At 40.1% G+C, this 15,137-nt stretch overlaps 4 protein-coding genes across 4 annotated transcripts in view; all 4 read left to right on the top strand.

Moving 5' to 3' along the window:
• The first annotated feature begins 2,778 nt into the window (after positions 1-2,778).
• On the top strand, positions 2,779-4,114 carry LOC108077324 (gustatory receptor-like 43a). Its single transcript, XM_017170612.1, has 2 exons — positions 2,779-3,873; positions 3,935-4,114. The coding sequence occupies exons 1-2, from the start codon at positions 2,779-2,781 to the stop codon at positions 4,112-4,114; spliced, it is 1,275 nt and encodes a 424-aa protein (XP_017026101.1).
• Positions 4,115-4,256: 142 nt separating this feature from the next.
• Positions 4,257-10,144, top strand: Gr23a (Gustatory receptor 23a). The gene is made up of 4 exons (XM_070283225.1): positions 4,257-5,231; positions 6,360-6,518; positions 9,880-9,962; positions 10,063-10,144. The coding sequence occupies exons 1-4, from the start codon at positions 4,356-4,358 to the stop codon at positions 10,142-10,144; spliced, it is 1,200 nt and encodes a 399-aa protein (XP_070139326.1). The 5' UTR covers positions 4,257-4,355.
• LOC138927935 (gustatory receptor 23a-like) lies at positions 5,411-6,304 on the top strand (the record flags this gene model as incomplete). Its single annotated transcript, XM_070283443.1, has 1 exon — positions 5,411-6,304. A coding segment is annotated over exon 1 (894 nt), but the record flags the coding sequence as incomplete, so codon positions are not given.
• A 4,181-nt stretch (positions 10,145-14,325) lies between the features above and the next one.
• The window catches only part of Tmtc1 (Transmembrane O-mannosyltransferase targeting cadherins 1), a 46,124-nt gene continuing 45,312 nt past the window's right edge, over positions 14,326-15,137 (top strand). The window contains exon 1 of the mRNA XM_041776007.2: positions 14,326-14,729. The gene's annotated coding sequence lies outside the window, so the exon portion shown is untranslated. The remainder of the gene's footprint in view (positions 14,730-15,137) is intronic.

Genomic DNA, 15,137 nt, shown 5'->3' with positions numbered 1-15,137 from the left:
GTAGAGATGGTATGGGATGTTATAGGGCCTAGGCCCGGGGCCAAAGTTACTCCTTCGAGAAGCAAGCTCTGGCAAAAACTGAAAACAAGAAACAAATGGCCAAAGAAGTTGCAACTGAAGCTGCAACAGGCGCATACATAAATAACGAAACATTTTCGCACACTTGCCGGAACTTTTCCGAGGAAAATGTCACATTATGCGGAACAAGTTGCCGCCTTAAACACGTTTCCGACGTGCAGCAGCACCTTTCCAAATGTTCCGGACTTTTCCGGGAATTTTTCGGTTAAAAATATTACGGGAAGTCATATATAAAGAAATTTAAGTAATTTCTGAGGGAAAAGAAAGGAGTTTAGAAAAGGATTTAATGAATAATATTTTAATGATATAAGGGAGGTTTATTCACCATTCACAATTTTCTACTCACTCTAGAATTTCATTATTTTAGATCGATATTTCATCTCTTTTTAAAAAGGCCACAACGAAAACTTTGTTCATTAAAAGTGCACACATCTTCCATGGCATTATCAGTGGCTTGTAATCTTCAGAATTTCTGTGCTTCCACACAACAAATTGAACAAAGAAACTCCATCACATGTACGAAGCACAAGAGTGCCAGGGGATATCCGATTGGGACAAAAAGAAATTTCGATGGAAGAGCAAAATAATACGCAATTTATCTATTTTTGAGGTAGGCAAACTTCGATGGCCCTAAGCGCTTTTGGCCAAAAATTTGCGGAGAAAAACCACCAGAAAGCGAAGGAGGAAAACTACCAATACGATACGATGGCGATGTGATGATGTGGTGGTAGCAATCGGGCAAGGGAATCCGGGGAATCCGATTAAAAAGTTGAACCATCAAAGTTTAAGAAAAGGAGGCGGGCGATGGGAGACGAGAGATAGAGGGACTTGCGTTTTATGAATTATGCATTCTTGCCCGGGGACTTTTTGCTTCAAAGCTAAAAATTATCCACTCGCCCGGCTAACGAAAAGGGTTGCGGTTGCCTTTGAAGATTAGACAACTTTGCCAGAGTAACTGTTTTCGCATTTATAAGAGCCCATAAACTGCATAAGCAAAGAAACCGTATTGAATTTGAAATGTTCTCTGTCCAGGAACTTCCCCTTTCGCATAAGGATTTAATAACAGTGCGAAATGTCAGCAGATAGTTGCCATTTTCCGTTCGCTTCCGTCTGTGGTCAACCGCAAAGATTTTACACTCAAAAAGGTGTGGCAAGTGGACCTTTGCAATTTTAATAACTACTCAAAAGTGGCAAGCTCGTTCGTTAACCACCAGGACAGGACAGGACAGGACACACACTCCGGCAGGTCTCACAGGGCTGCAGCAAGAGCTGCACTAAAGGACTTTTTGCATATTTAACAAACTGGAATTTAAATGAAAATTAATCCCAGTCCAGAGGCTGTGGCTACCCCGTTCCCGCAAATGTGTTTGCTTTGAAAAATGAAACTGCAAACGAATAATTGCTTGTGGAATTTCTCACGTAAATGATTCGTTTACCTTGCAAACCGGAAAAACATGTACGACTTTTCAATTAAGTCGAACTGAGGGGGTTCTCAGGGGAAGGGACTGTACAAAAAATAATGCCAATACTTTCAAAAATATCCCCTATCATTCCACTTGTCCTCTGTCAATAAAATGCGTATTTCTCAGGGCTTGGGGGTGGAAATACATAAATCTAAAATTCCAAGCGCCAATAAATTTTCATTTTGATAAACCCCCATAAGCCTTTTCATGGCCGAAAACAAACTTCTGTGATTTATGAAGTTCTCGGCTACTGCTCGACTCCTTGGGCAATAAAACACAGAGTCCCATCACTGCCATCTATGGACACGATACAAAACTTTTGGCTTATGCCGAGCTTCTCCCGCATCCTCCGCTCATTTTCGAACCCATAAGTATACCGATTTTAAAGACTCAATTCTCACGACCGAAAAATAAATAAGAATCACTAATGTTTATGAGCCGAACGAGTGTTTTTCTGGCCATAAAAACCTAAAAGTTTTTGTCGCAAATAAACCGAAGCGTCGATGAGCGGCATATATTTTTAGTGTTTCGTAAAAAACCAGAACAAAACCAAGTTCAATAAAAACTGTTCGTCTGTTAATACAATTTTCATAAAAATCATCCATTTAAATTACAATAAAAATGGGTTTTTTCGCAGTTCGGTCACAGCTTGTCCTGATGTAAATCCATAAACAAAATGAGACATGTTCGCCCTCTAATGTTGCTGATTTTCGCATGCTGCGAGGGTTAGATTTCTATAACGATGGGGGACATGTCATCATGGCTGACATTTGCGTCAGCTGGCGATCAAAGTCAAATTAAATTGAAACAACTTTTCGACGTGGGTCCTTTGCCGCACATATTGCGCATGGAATATGATACTCGCTGCGAACAAAGGGAATTGCTTAGCGCCAATTATAGATTTCGTTTTTTGTCGGTTTACCCGAAACGTGACCAAATAAATTGCGCAAAAAAGTCAAAAAGCTAAAGCTAAACAGTGCAACTGCTTTTTGCCATAATTTTGTTAATGGCATCCAGGCACAATACATGCGATTCCTAATCCCATGATTATTCGGGAATTTATTCACAAACGTATTTATCTAATTTGCATTTACATTAATCGATTGACTTTGGATGTAGGGCTCCATCCATTAATTTATTAATGAGTTAATTAGCGCAATTACTGCGTCGGCCAACACTGCGTATGCGCGATGCCCCAAGCGGCGAAAGGTAGTTTCCTAATTCAGTTGTCTAGACAATGTCGGCCACTCGATACAACTTCCAAAGGAAGGCCTATAGGTGGTTTATCCATGGCACTTCGCTCTGCGTTTACTTCTCCTGCTGTTTCCTCGATCTGGGCTCATTCCGGTATGTTCAAAAGGATGAAAGGCTAAGGAAACATAGCACATTTTGGCAATGGATAGCCATAGCTATGTGCATCAAACTGGGCCTGCTCTGGCTGGAGTTTCCATTTGTTTTGATTTGCTTTGGCTGGTTGTACTTGTTGCTAATCGGAGACTCCAGCGAGTTTACTGAAAACAATACCTACTACTGGGTACACTTGGTGGCCATAATCGTAATATCCAGTATATCCACCCTGCAGTTGCTGTGGCTCAGCCATAGCTCAGCCTACAGTGCCCTTGTTGTATCCATAGTTAACCGAGTGCTTCATATAAACCGCATTGTGAGGAGGAATTTCGGGGATGAGCACTTCTACTCTGACGACTCGCTGGTTCTGCTCTTTCTGCTGAAGATGGTCCTGACGCTACACCACATTCTGGCTCAGTATAGGCCACACGAAAAGAATATGATAGGCGTTCGATATCATACCGTGAATGTGATCCTTTTCGAGATATTTTACTGCTCCTACATGTTGTATCAGTTGCTCTTTCTGGGCTGGCAGCGGACCTTGCTGGCCTTCCTGGAGTCCTACATCGCACTTGTAAAGGATAGAGGTTCTCCCACCCCGGATTACTACCGCAAGGTGATAGACGTATTCGACATTTATACCCAAATGGCAGGCATTCATTTCCGGGTGTCCAGTGCTTGGCTAAGGGTTTCCTCCATGTTGTTCGTCAGCTTGTATTACACGGCCCACGAGGCCACCTTTACCTTTTACTGTTTATTCGCCATGTCCGAGATACCCTTATTTACCCGAGCCTATTTGGTAATCCTAAACAAAGTCGGAACTTGTCTGCATCCACTCGTTGCCGTTCTGCTGATGGGTATGGCCAGTGATCGATTAAAGCACTTTGAGGCTCAGCTCTGTGAGAAGATCTTCCTTATTGAGTTGCTTCACTCAGAAGACGATCATTTGATTCTGCAGCAGTTTGCCAGACTCATCAGCTGCAAGGTGAGTTTGTAACTAATTATTATTTTTTAGATTAATTAACTTTGTAGTAATACCCTCACAGTATCGGAGCTTCCTGCTGCAACAACACTCATTTCCCATTCGTAACTTCATCTGGAACAGGGGGTCCATCTGTGATCGGGATCTGGTTTTTGACTTCTTCGTTTATCTCATCATCAATGCCACTACGTATCTGCAGTTTTTGATTGGTGATAATACCAGCATATGTGAAGAAGCACTGTGAATAAGGAATATAATAAATAATATTAATGATAACATAGATTTCGTTGTAAATTTAATAAAATTGAATTTATTAGTAGAAAGACAATACAAGACATCTTGTCCTTTGTTCTTTATCCCTTGAAGTCAAAGTCAAAATTCTGAAGTCAACTAGCTGAGTCATAAGATTGATAACTTGACAGAATATTCCAACTGAAGGGCGGTTAAATAGAGTGCCACAAAACGTAGCTCCAATCAGTTGCAATATGAAATCCTTGGAGTGTCTAACCCGTCGTTTTCTGGCCGGAGCATTCTGGCTAATGGGCTTGCTACCGCTGCCACCGACTTCCCAGCTATATTGGCTTATTCTGTCACTCGGAATTCGATGCTTTTGGATAGTCTATATATCCTATTTGCTGAGCGTCGGTTTTAGCTTCAAATCGGTAGCCATTGAGAGTGTCGGAAATGTGGTGGGCACTGCCTTGTTCATGGGCAACTCCGTTCTGGGTCTAATGCTCCTCCTGGAGAGTGTGCTGAAGCAGAGGACTCACACCCAGCTGGAGGATTTGCGCTTTCAGTCAGATTTGCAGCTGCAGCGGCTGGGAATGTTTGGAAGACGCCGCCAGGCAGGATACCTTCTGGCCTTGATAGGTACCCAGCTCATTTGCGATCTTGTGAGAGTAGCCATCAATGATTCGGGTGTGGTATCGCCCGTTTTCTTCATTTCCCTGCCCTTGTCATGGCTGCTTCGCTTTCGTTACGTTCAGCTGGTGCAGCACGTCATGGATCTGAACCAGCGATCTCTCCAACTGCGACGCTCCCTGCTATCGCTGGCCTCCGGCAACGATCTCTGGCAGCCGTACGGAGTGCTGGAGTGCCGCCAGCTTCAGACCCTTCGCACCACCTATGAACGGATCTTTGAGTGCTACGAGGCGCTCAGCGACTGCTATGGATGGGGCATGCTGGGACTCCACCTCCTGACCAGCTTCGAGTTCGTGACCAACGCCTACTGGATGCTCACGGGCCTGTACAAGAGCCAGGACCAGAACCTACTGAGCCTTATCTTCAATGGAGCCACCGCCATTGATTTTGGAACTCCGATTGTCACTTTATTTTGGCACGGCGACGCGGGCGCTGAAAATGTAAGTTAAAGTTATTGTTTAAGAGGTGCTTAGCCCCAAGACTTAAGTGGACAATCAATCAGAGTCAGTCCCTGACCTCGCTCGATACATGAGTCTGCCGAATCAGAGCTAATTAACAATGACAATGATGAATTGGCAGTAAGCTAAGTACTCCTTGGGCCTCGTTCCTGTCAGTAGCCATGTTTCCACTGACCAGATTACAAGTGACCTCGCGTGCTGTCCTCAAGTTGCTTCACCTTGTCCTGGTGGTCTTCTCTTTGAGTCCCAGTCGATTGCCACGTCCGATTCTGTGGATTCGTCTTATTGGTTGGGTAGCCTGGTACGTTTTCATCTGGATGCGGAGTGTGCATGTGGCTAAGACGACGGACTGCGATCTGGACTGCATGCTGCGACATATGCTGACGGTGTGCGAGACGGCATCGCACGCTTTCCTGGTGGCCAGCACATTCATCCAGGGTTTTCGCAACAGTCAGGAGGAGCAGCCGGGTGAAGTGACCATATTCCAGGCCTCAGATCCGTGGGTTGCCTTCACGGTCCTGGCGATGCTAGCGCCTATGTTTGGAGTTCAGTATATGGTGTGCTCCAATATTCCTGACTCTGAACGTCGCGTCTGGCTTTATCACCTGAAAACTCTGCCCAGCTTCTTGGCTCTGCAGCTGCAGATTGTGTCCTTTATCTCAGAGGTAATGGAGGTGAACATCCGAGTTCGTTTGGCCAAGCTTCAACTGGTAATCCTGGCCAGGGAACTGTCCAGCCGTTGGCCTCAGTGCAAATATCAACCAGATTTCTTGGATCGGCAGAGCTATCGAATCGAAGCCCTGAAGCGTCGCTATAACGAACTCCACCATCTGTACGATCGGATTAACGACTGCTTTGGTGTTAGCCTGCTCATCATCATTATTGTTTTTTTCGCTGACTTTGTGTGCAATTCCTACTGGCTCTTCGTAGATGTTCGAACCACTTCGAAGAGTCGAGTTAATGCCATTCTGGTCAAAATGGGGTTTATTTTCAATGTGGCCCTGCAGATGTCGTCAGCTTGCTGGCACAGTCAGCAAAGCTACAATCTTGTGAGCAGATTTTCCTTGTACTTATTTTTATTTGTGTTTAATAGAAATCATTTTTCTTTAGGGTCGCCAGATCGGTTGTCTTATTTCCAAGTTGGTGAAACCTCAGGGCAGCAAGCGATACAATGAGCTGGTGAGCGAGTTTTCCCTGCAGACTCTGCATCAACGCTTTGTGGTCACCGCCAAGGATTTCTTCAGCCTCAATTTGCATCTTCTCAGCAGCGTAAGTAAATGTATTTATTTCAGATTTTAAAATTATTAATTATAGAGTTAATTTAGATGTTTGCAGCTGTAGTCACTTATCTGGTCATCCTTATACAGTTTATGTTTGCTGAGAGGAGCGCAGGTGGTCATTCGGGTTAAGTATCTCTAAAGGTTTTAAAAGTAATTTTAAAATATATTATCTTAAAGATGTAATCGACTTTAATGGACAACTATAAGAACCACACAAAAAAAATATATAAAATGTATTAATTCTTCTTCTTGAAATTGTAAAACAATGTCTTTTAATAATGGTATGTATTTATTTATATTTATAAATAAATATTTCATGGCTATAATATTGCAGGCTATCTTTATTTTCTATAAAATACAAATTTAACTTCCACATCACCCACATCCCATCATCCACCTCCCCCTTTGGGGAAAGTTTGCAGCCCCTAATAGAACTATTTAAATGTTCGATGATTTAATTATGAAGCAAACACACACACAACCCAAGAACTGTCTATCTTTGTCACAGCTTCCCACCATAAGTGTGTGTAGCTGGAGAGTATAACCCTAATTATTTATGCCGCCCACGACTTGGGAATGGGTCGGCTCTCGGTGCTGAGCAGGGCTGCTGCGGGGGGGCTGGAGCTAAAAGTTAGATTGCGCAAAGTTTTATCTTCGCTTTCTTAAGCGCATTTTACAAGGGAAAGAGGATGGGGAAGGATGAAGGATGTAAGGGGGCGGTGGTGGGCAAAACTACTTCACGCATATTAAACTGACATTTCACAAGCAGAAAACTTTTTCTAATATGCAAATTCATGCCAAATACCAGGCAACGGGATAAAACAGCCGCACATCCTTGAATTAACACGTGCGAGTTCGCATTAATTTGTGTAAACTGGTGTTGGAACTGCTCGGGGTTAGGCGGAGGATATATACACATATACACTATGTAGTAAGATCCGCAGATGGCGGAGAGCAGTTTTTGTCGTTAGCTATGCAAATGCCGAGCCATGTAAATAATATTTACCACACTGGCAGATGCTCAAGATGTAACTGTGCCGCCACTTCTGGCCCCGAATTAGCATATAACAACTGCAACAGTCGCTTATAAATATTTATGAGCCGACTGGATTAGCACTACGGCTGTGTACATAATTTTTTCAAATATAATTTTTACAAGATTTTGGTAAGACTTGTTCCACACTAATTAGTAATGGGAAGTGGTCTTATAGCCTTATATCAGGGAACGTACATAAGAAATAATTTCGAACACTAAGAATAGTTTTCTCATATTTAATAGGTATTTCATTTTATTAAGAGTTATTCGTAGTAGTTCTTGAATATGTTTATCATATACAGATGTGAAATATTTAACTCATTGTGTACGTATGTATATATATTTTTAAAACTCTCAAAGATTCAATACCAAACAGTCAAGCTCCCTTCAAGACGGTTATGCAATCACCATTTAAGTTTTCAGTTTCGTGATGAGTAAAATTTAGTGAATTATTAGCCAATCCAACTTTTTGGACTAATAGAAACTTGCATGCATGAATATTTTATCCACTTTACAAACTGTTCAACTTTTTTGATGAATTTTCAATTTGAAGGCGGCTTTGTCTTCACACACAGCCCAAGGCAGCGAATCATTTTTTGGTCATAGTAAAGGGGGGAATTAGGGAAGTTTTTAAATATTCATAAAATTTGAACAGACAGGGAACTTTCAAAATGAAATTAGTCAAATGAACAAAAGTTCATTTACACTCCGTATACGAGGCTCGATTGTCCATACTTACAGAATCCATTGTGAGTCCAAGCCCCAAAAGTTGGAATAAATTACTAATTAATGCAGGAGAGTTTCCATAGTGGGCCATGTGTGTGTTTGTGCCGCCCCCTTTCGCATTATTCAGGCCCCTGTTTTATGGTTGGCAATCTATTGCGATTTGTTGGTTCGTTGGAAAATATGGTTTCCCCCTCTTTTTGTCATGCTCTTTCTGCATTGGTCGCAGTGTGCGAAAGCGAAATTGAAGTTTTATGCTAATTTCAGCATTCCATCCTGCTCCCCCGCTCCCACTGTCCTGTCCTCTCATCTGGTTGAGCTTAGGACCTTATCTAGTTGTCGAGTCCTGTCAACACAAGGCATTACAAGGCAATTACGAATTTGTTTATGGCTCGGAATCTTCTCGTCGACTTGCCACTTGGCCACAAAACTCGTAGATCTATCTGGCAGACCAGAGAGACGAGACGCATATTCCAAACCTAGAAAAAATATTGCAGATCTTGATTTACTTTGAAAGTGAATTTACATTTGTGGATGCAATCGTCTTGGGTGTGTCAGTCAAGGTAACTTAGAAATTTGTTGCTACAAACAAAACCAAAACTTTTAGTTTTAAAAATAAATAAATAAATCTTACAATTAGATTTCTGTTTATAAATAAAAAGTAAATAATATACTATATAGTATACAGATTTTTTTCTAAATTAAAAATTAGCTTTTACTTTATATACCCGACTGACATATCCATATACAACCCAATCCCATACGCAATAACTTCACAGCTTTATACTCTCGTCCAGCTTCAGCTCCATTTTCAGCTCCATCTCCCAGATGAAGAATTTAATCAAGAACCACTCGAATTTGTTGGGGACACATGTACTATAAGCGTACACATGGCCCATAAGTCAAGCCTAATAAAATTCCACTCTGCCAAATTCGAACGACAAAAGTAATCTCCCAACTCGCCCAGGCAGGAGCCCGGTGGTGGTCCTGGTGAGTGGGGTGAAAAAGTGCGTCACTTAAAACTTTTGCACTCACTTGACCAGAAACTTTTATTTTCTGTTAGCAAATTTCCCACGGGTAAACCGAAGAAGTAACAAAATGTATATGTATGTACGGAGCGAGGCGTCTTGGCGAGCGAAACTTTTTCCGTGACCACAAATTGAAAATATTTCCCAGTCATATTTAATTTTGGCAGATCCCTTGCCATGCTCCAAATGTAATCTCCGAGGTAATCAAATATGGTTAGAAGGTCGGATATACGCATTTAATTACTGAGGATGGGAATGGGATGCTCGAAGGCAGGCGGACCGGAAACCGATCTGGCTTGAATTTCAGGCTTGTTGACTCGTCACCTTCAAGGCAGGGCAATAAAAACGGAAAAGTCTACGACGACGACAAAGGAAAATAATGAGGGCAGGGAAAAGGGCAGGCGGGAAAAAAAAGAGGAAAACTATATAAATAATTCAGTATAAAATGTCAGGAGCACTGGGAGGGCCTTGGCCGGGGCAACAAAGATGTCTCGGCAAGTCTTCGTCTCTCAGATGCAGTCAAGGAAGCAATTGTACTGTCTGACTGCTGTTTTCCACTTTAGTTTGCCACGCCCACTGCACACTTCAATCTTCCCGGTGCCTTGCCCACCGCCGTCACCCTGAATCCTTCGTCCTCCGTCCGCTGGTAACTTGTTGACGTTGATAGTCGTACGTGCCGAAGGTGAATGGCATCTGTGGACGCGAAATTGAATTCGTGCCTGGCAGTTCCCGTTCCCGCACAACAGGATTGAGTCGCACTGGGACAAGATCGGGAATGGGTCTGGAGCTGGAGCCGGCCAGGATGTGTCAGGTGGCTTTACCTGCTGACTTCAATATTTTGTCGCATTACGTTGACAATTTAGATGTTTGTCTCGCGCATTCTCGCAGGATTCAATTTGGAGCGAATGCAGCCCGTCAGCCAGGCCAGCCGGGGAAATCTGCAAAGTTAACAGTAAGCCGGTAAGGGAAAAACAGATCTCGGAAAAACGGGCGCTTCTCCGGGGATTGGGATTGGGATTGAGTTTGGGTTGGTATGAGACTTCGGGCTGGTCTTGGTCCCCTCCAAATGTGAATGCTTACATAAAAATCAGTCGGCTATGGCCTGGCCCAGTCATTCATTAGAGTTGTAATGTCCCTTCTAGCCCAGCAAATATTCTCCGCAAAAATGGGTCTTTATAGTTGAGTTTACACATATGAGTGGCAACTTTCAGATGCTCTATTTGTGGATACTGATTTTATTTTCACTTTTGATTTTCATACCCTTGCAGGGTATTATAATTTCAGTCAGAAGTTTGCAACGCAGTGAAGGAGACGTTTCCGACCCTATAAAGTATATATATTCTTGATCAGCATCAACAGGGGAATCTTTCTAGATATGTCAGGAATAAATCGATTTTTTGGCCATTTTTGCAAAATTTTATAAGGGGCTACATTATTAAAATTTTGGATTTTGATAAAAAAATTGAATTTTCAAAATTTTTAAATAAAGTATGCAGATTTATTAACTTTAGAATATCTTGCACAGAACAGTTTTCCGATTTAAAATTAATGCTCCTTTGGCCGAGTTATAATATTTTCAATTTAAAAATAAAATCAATAAGTTTTTTAATATAAAAAATCCGATTTTATAATACAAAATAATATTTTTCTAAGTCAAGGAATCATTTCCGACCCCATAAACCATATATATTCTTGATCAGCATCAACAGGGGAATCTTTCTAGATATGTCAGGAAGAAATCGATTTTTTGGCCATTTTTGTGAAATTTTATAAGGGGTTACATCATTAAAATTAGCAAAAATGGCAAAAAATTTTGATTTCTTAAAATTTTAAATTTGGTATGCAGTTTTTTTAAATTAATAAAAACTAACGCAAAACTGCTTTCCGAATCGAAATTAATTTTTGGCTTAGTTATGATATATTTTAATTATTACCTACAAGGGTATACAAACTTTGGCTGCGCAAAGTTAGCTTTCTTTCTAGTTATTATTTAAATTACTTACAAAAATAATGGTTCTAAAATATTTTCTTTGAAATATTTTCTATTGAATAAATGATACTTTAACCTGTGTTCTATAAAGATAATAAATGTCTTGTATTATTTGAATAAAACTAATTATAAGTTTCAAAGGTTTAACTGAATTAAATTAGTGTTTCTTTTTAATAATAATAAAGAAATAAGGTTACAGTTATCTACAAAAAAAAAACAATGAAATATTATATTTAAAATTAAAAACAAATATATTTACTACATACATTTTCTGCATACGCCGTATGACATATGATATGCAGAGTGCCTGATCTGGGTCGCAACCAACATGAGCACTCACTTGCTTGGTTGCCTTCAATTTGTGTCCGCAGCTTCGAAATACTCTTTCCGCCTCTGCCCCCCCCCCCCCCCCCCCCCCCTCGAGTATAAAAATTGCAACAATTCTATTTTTTTGTTTTTGCTCTAAAAATGTCACATTTGGGGGATGGGAAAGGGAAAGGGAAAGGGTCCTTTCTTCTGCCAACCCCCCCTGAGATTGTAATGTGAATGTCGCTGGCAGCTAACCCACCGCCCCATTCACCCCGAGTTGGCATTTCATTGTTGTGCTTTTCCATTCCCATTTTATTTATATAATGTGTCTCGAATGTGTGTGTGTGTGTCTGCGTGAGGAGGGGTGTTGGGTGTGCGGCTGTGCGAGAGTTTTTCTATCAAAGCGCAGGAAACACGTGCGGGTAAAACATTTTTCAAGCTTTTAGCGCTGCATACAAATCAACCCCGAAAAGCGAAAAACAAAACAAAAATATATATATATCCCCATTCGCAATAATTTGTTGAACTTCATAAGAGCCAGTGCTTTGGGTTAGTCGAAGCGCAGCTGATGGCAGCTGATGGTGTGGTTCTTGGCTCAGCCCTGCCAGCTGTTGCATTATGTAAAACCGCCGGCGTAATAGAGCCGAGAATGTGGGAAAAGTTGTAGATGCAGGGAACAGGCTAACAGCAGACGAATGTCAGTAATTGCCGGCGTCTGAAATGGTATTAATACTCTCAATACCCTTGCTAAGGGTACTTGGATTTTGCAAAAAAATTTTAAGTGAAAAAAACCTTAGATATCGTCACCGGATGAGACGATTTAGATATGGGATGAATTTATTAAAATATTTAGAGCAAGGGGTATTTGCCTTCCACAATTAAGCTACCTTTTTTAATTTTATAATAATTTAGTATTATACAATATTGCCATCTCTAAAAACTCTTACCAGAACTCTTAGGGTATACAGTTTTCGTATTGTTAGCCTTCAATTCTTTCTCTCGCAGCCTAATTGGGTTTTATATTATTTAAAGCACTTACTTATCAAACTTCATTTCCGTCTTCTTGACGCAGTGAGTTGCATATGCGAATGTGCCCATTAAAATGCCACAAATGCAAATTAATTTAATTGAATCCAATTTGGCATTCATATTATCTTTTCCATTGTTTCCTTAATTTAACAATTGCCAGAGAGAAAGAGAACGTCAGGAAAATAAGAGGGCAAAGCAGTTGAGCCGGGTGGAGCAGTGGAAATTGTGCGGGCAGGATTAAAAACATAGTGGATTTAATCCCGATTTATAAATTAACGCTAATTTGCGGTCTCACAAAGTAGAAAGTTTGCCGGAGACTTCACAGCTTATTAGTGGCTAGAGAGAGGTTTTTTTACGGCTGATGAATTTGAAAGTCAAACAATTTAATAATTGTAATAGATTTTCCAATGATTTATGTTTTCAGCACAATGTTGCTCTAAAGAAAGCTTAACTACAAAACAAAGCCATTAAACTGTCCATTTATTACTTCTGAAATGCAGCAGCACTTCGTCAGCAATTAAAAGCTAGTATCCTTCGCTTACAATATTACCTTTATGTCAAAGAAAATTAAATGCATCTATTGTTATTGTTTTAATGAAAGCATTCACTTGTAATGTCTGACAATTTGTGCTTTTATTGTTTTTGAAATATTCCAATTAACACAATTTTCACATCAGAGCTCAGTGTTTGATGGAAAATCATAGTTCAAAAATTTTTATAAACTAAAATACAATTTGAGATCGACAATATATCTCCAAAAATATTTTAATGAATATATATTAATTGATTTTAGCAAATTGTTTTTAAAATTGTAGTATAAATCATTATATTTAATTAATTTTTTCTTAATTAGGAAAACAAGTATTGCAATTTAGCGAATTGTATTTCTATCATTTGTGTTATATTTAATAGCTAGTTTGTCTTTTTTGAATATTCAATGTAGTAGAGTATGAAAAGAAAAGCAACTAGTTACTAAATGTAATAAAAATCACAGTAGTTTTTCGTATATATATTATAAATAATACATACATTTTTTAGAAGCTATAATCAAAATAGCTTATAAATTTCTCAGAGTTCCTTTAACTAACCTACATGTCTATATTTACTTTACAAGAGATATCGTTTTTTCAATGTTAAAGTTAAACTCTATTAACAACAGATTTATAGCAAGAGGGGCTACTTTTAGCAGGCAGTGTCAGTACTTAACAGCGGATAAAAAATGTTATTAACAAGACCAGTAAAAACTGTTTACTTCTAGTGATATTTAAAACTGAAACAATTTCTTAAATTTAACTTATAGAGTAATAAAAATACAAAAAATATAATATATTTTATAATATTATATAAAATATTGTGTCTTAAATATAATAAATATTTCAAAATAACGCCAAACTGTTGCTTCTTTTAACAGAACTCGAGCCTGAGACTTCAAAACTCACCATTCTGGAGTTATCAGCGGCGTAACAGGGAAAGAGCAAGCGCCTGCGCAGTCACGGCCTGAGTCACGAGTGGCAAACGGGGATTCCCGAGTGCCACTCAGCCGCTCTCCGGCTCCAGCGAGTACCGCTATCATTGGCGGCGGAAACTGCGGCCGCTCGGCTCACTCGCTGCTGCCGCTGGGACCGCCTCTGCCACCGCTGCTGCCGGCGCTGCAGCAACACTCAGTCTGCACTCGAGTCGCGTGGCGAACACTCGTCCACCTCATCGTTGTCGTCCTCGTCGTCGTTCGGTTCTCGGATTTCGCCGGCTCCCAAAGTCACGAGTTTACGAGCTTAGTGGGCGGTGAATCTCCCTGCCGGCACCGAGCCCCCCATGCAAATAGTACGTGTGTGTGCGCATATAGACTGCAACATAAATTAAATCGAATTAAATCCGCACAAGACTCAAACTAAAGTCGAAATATTACAATAATTGCCCAGTTACTGTTGCGTGTGAGTGTATCTGTGTGTGTGTGTGTGCTTTTGGGGCGACATCTGTTGTCTGATTTCCGCTTTTTCCTGGTTTTCCCGGCTTTTCTTCATACCGAAACTTTAATTGTGTCGTTGTGCCAAGTTCGTGACTTTAATATAAATAAATAATTTAAAGGTAAGGCCAGTGATAACTCTAAACTAGCAATAAGATATTAAACATAATGATATGTTTGATAAATATTTAAAATCGAAATCAATTGAAGCGATAAATACTTATAATAAATATTAAATTTTTAATAATAATAATCATAAGAGAGTTTCACTGTATTCAAGACTTCTTTCTGCAATTCCGAAACTTGCCATAATTCTCTTCTGATAAGATATAATATAATTAAATTAAATCAAGTTATGTTTATAAATATCAAAATTTATTGCCTGTTCTCCGGGGAAGTTGACAATATTTCATGCAAACCATAAGACACATTTAATGTTAAAGCTGTTTGACTTTCACTCGGCACGGCACATCCTGTGCAATTTAAAGTCGAAAGCAATTTTAAATTTATTACAAATATACCAAGGCATG

The sequence above is a fragment of the Drosophila kikkawai genome, chromosome 2L (genome assembly GCF_030179895.1).
Source record: "Drosophila kikkawai strain 14028-0561.14 chromosome 2L, DkikHiC1v2, whole genome shotgun sequence".
In the NCBI taxonomy this organism is placed as follows: Eukaryota; Metazoa; Arthropoda; class Insecta; order Diptera; family Drosophilidae; genus Drosophila; species Drosophila kikkawai.
Note: the sequence above shows the minus strand (reverse complement) of the source record. Positions and strands in the feature narration are given on the sequence as shown.

Bases quoted from the DNA above. Each gene is read 5' to 3' on its own strand.
- LOC108077324 (XM_017170612.1), top strand. From the start codon at position 2,779: ATGTCGGCCACTCGATACAACTTCCAAAGGAAGGCCTATAGGTGGTTT. The intron at 3,874-3,934 runs GTGAGTTTGTAA...ATACCCTCACAG, and splicing joins CCAGACTCATCAGCTGCAAG to TATCGGAGCTTCCTGCTGCA.
- Gr23a (XM_070283225.1), top strand. From the start codon at position 4,356: ATGAAATCCTTGGAGTGTCTAACCCGTCGTTTTCTGGCCGGAGCATTC. The intron at 6,519-9,879 runs GTAAGTAAATGT...TTTCCACTTTAG, and splicing joins ATTTGCATCTTCTCAGCAGC to TTTGCCACGCCCACTGCACA. The intron at 9,963-10,062 runs GTAACTTGTTGA...CCCGCACAACAG, and splicing joins CCTTCGTCCTCCGTCCGCTG to GATTGAGTCGCACTGGGACA.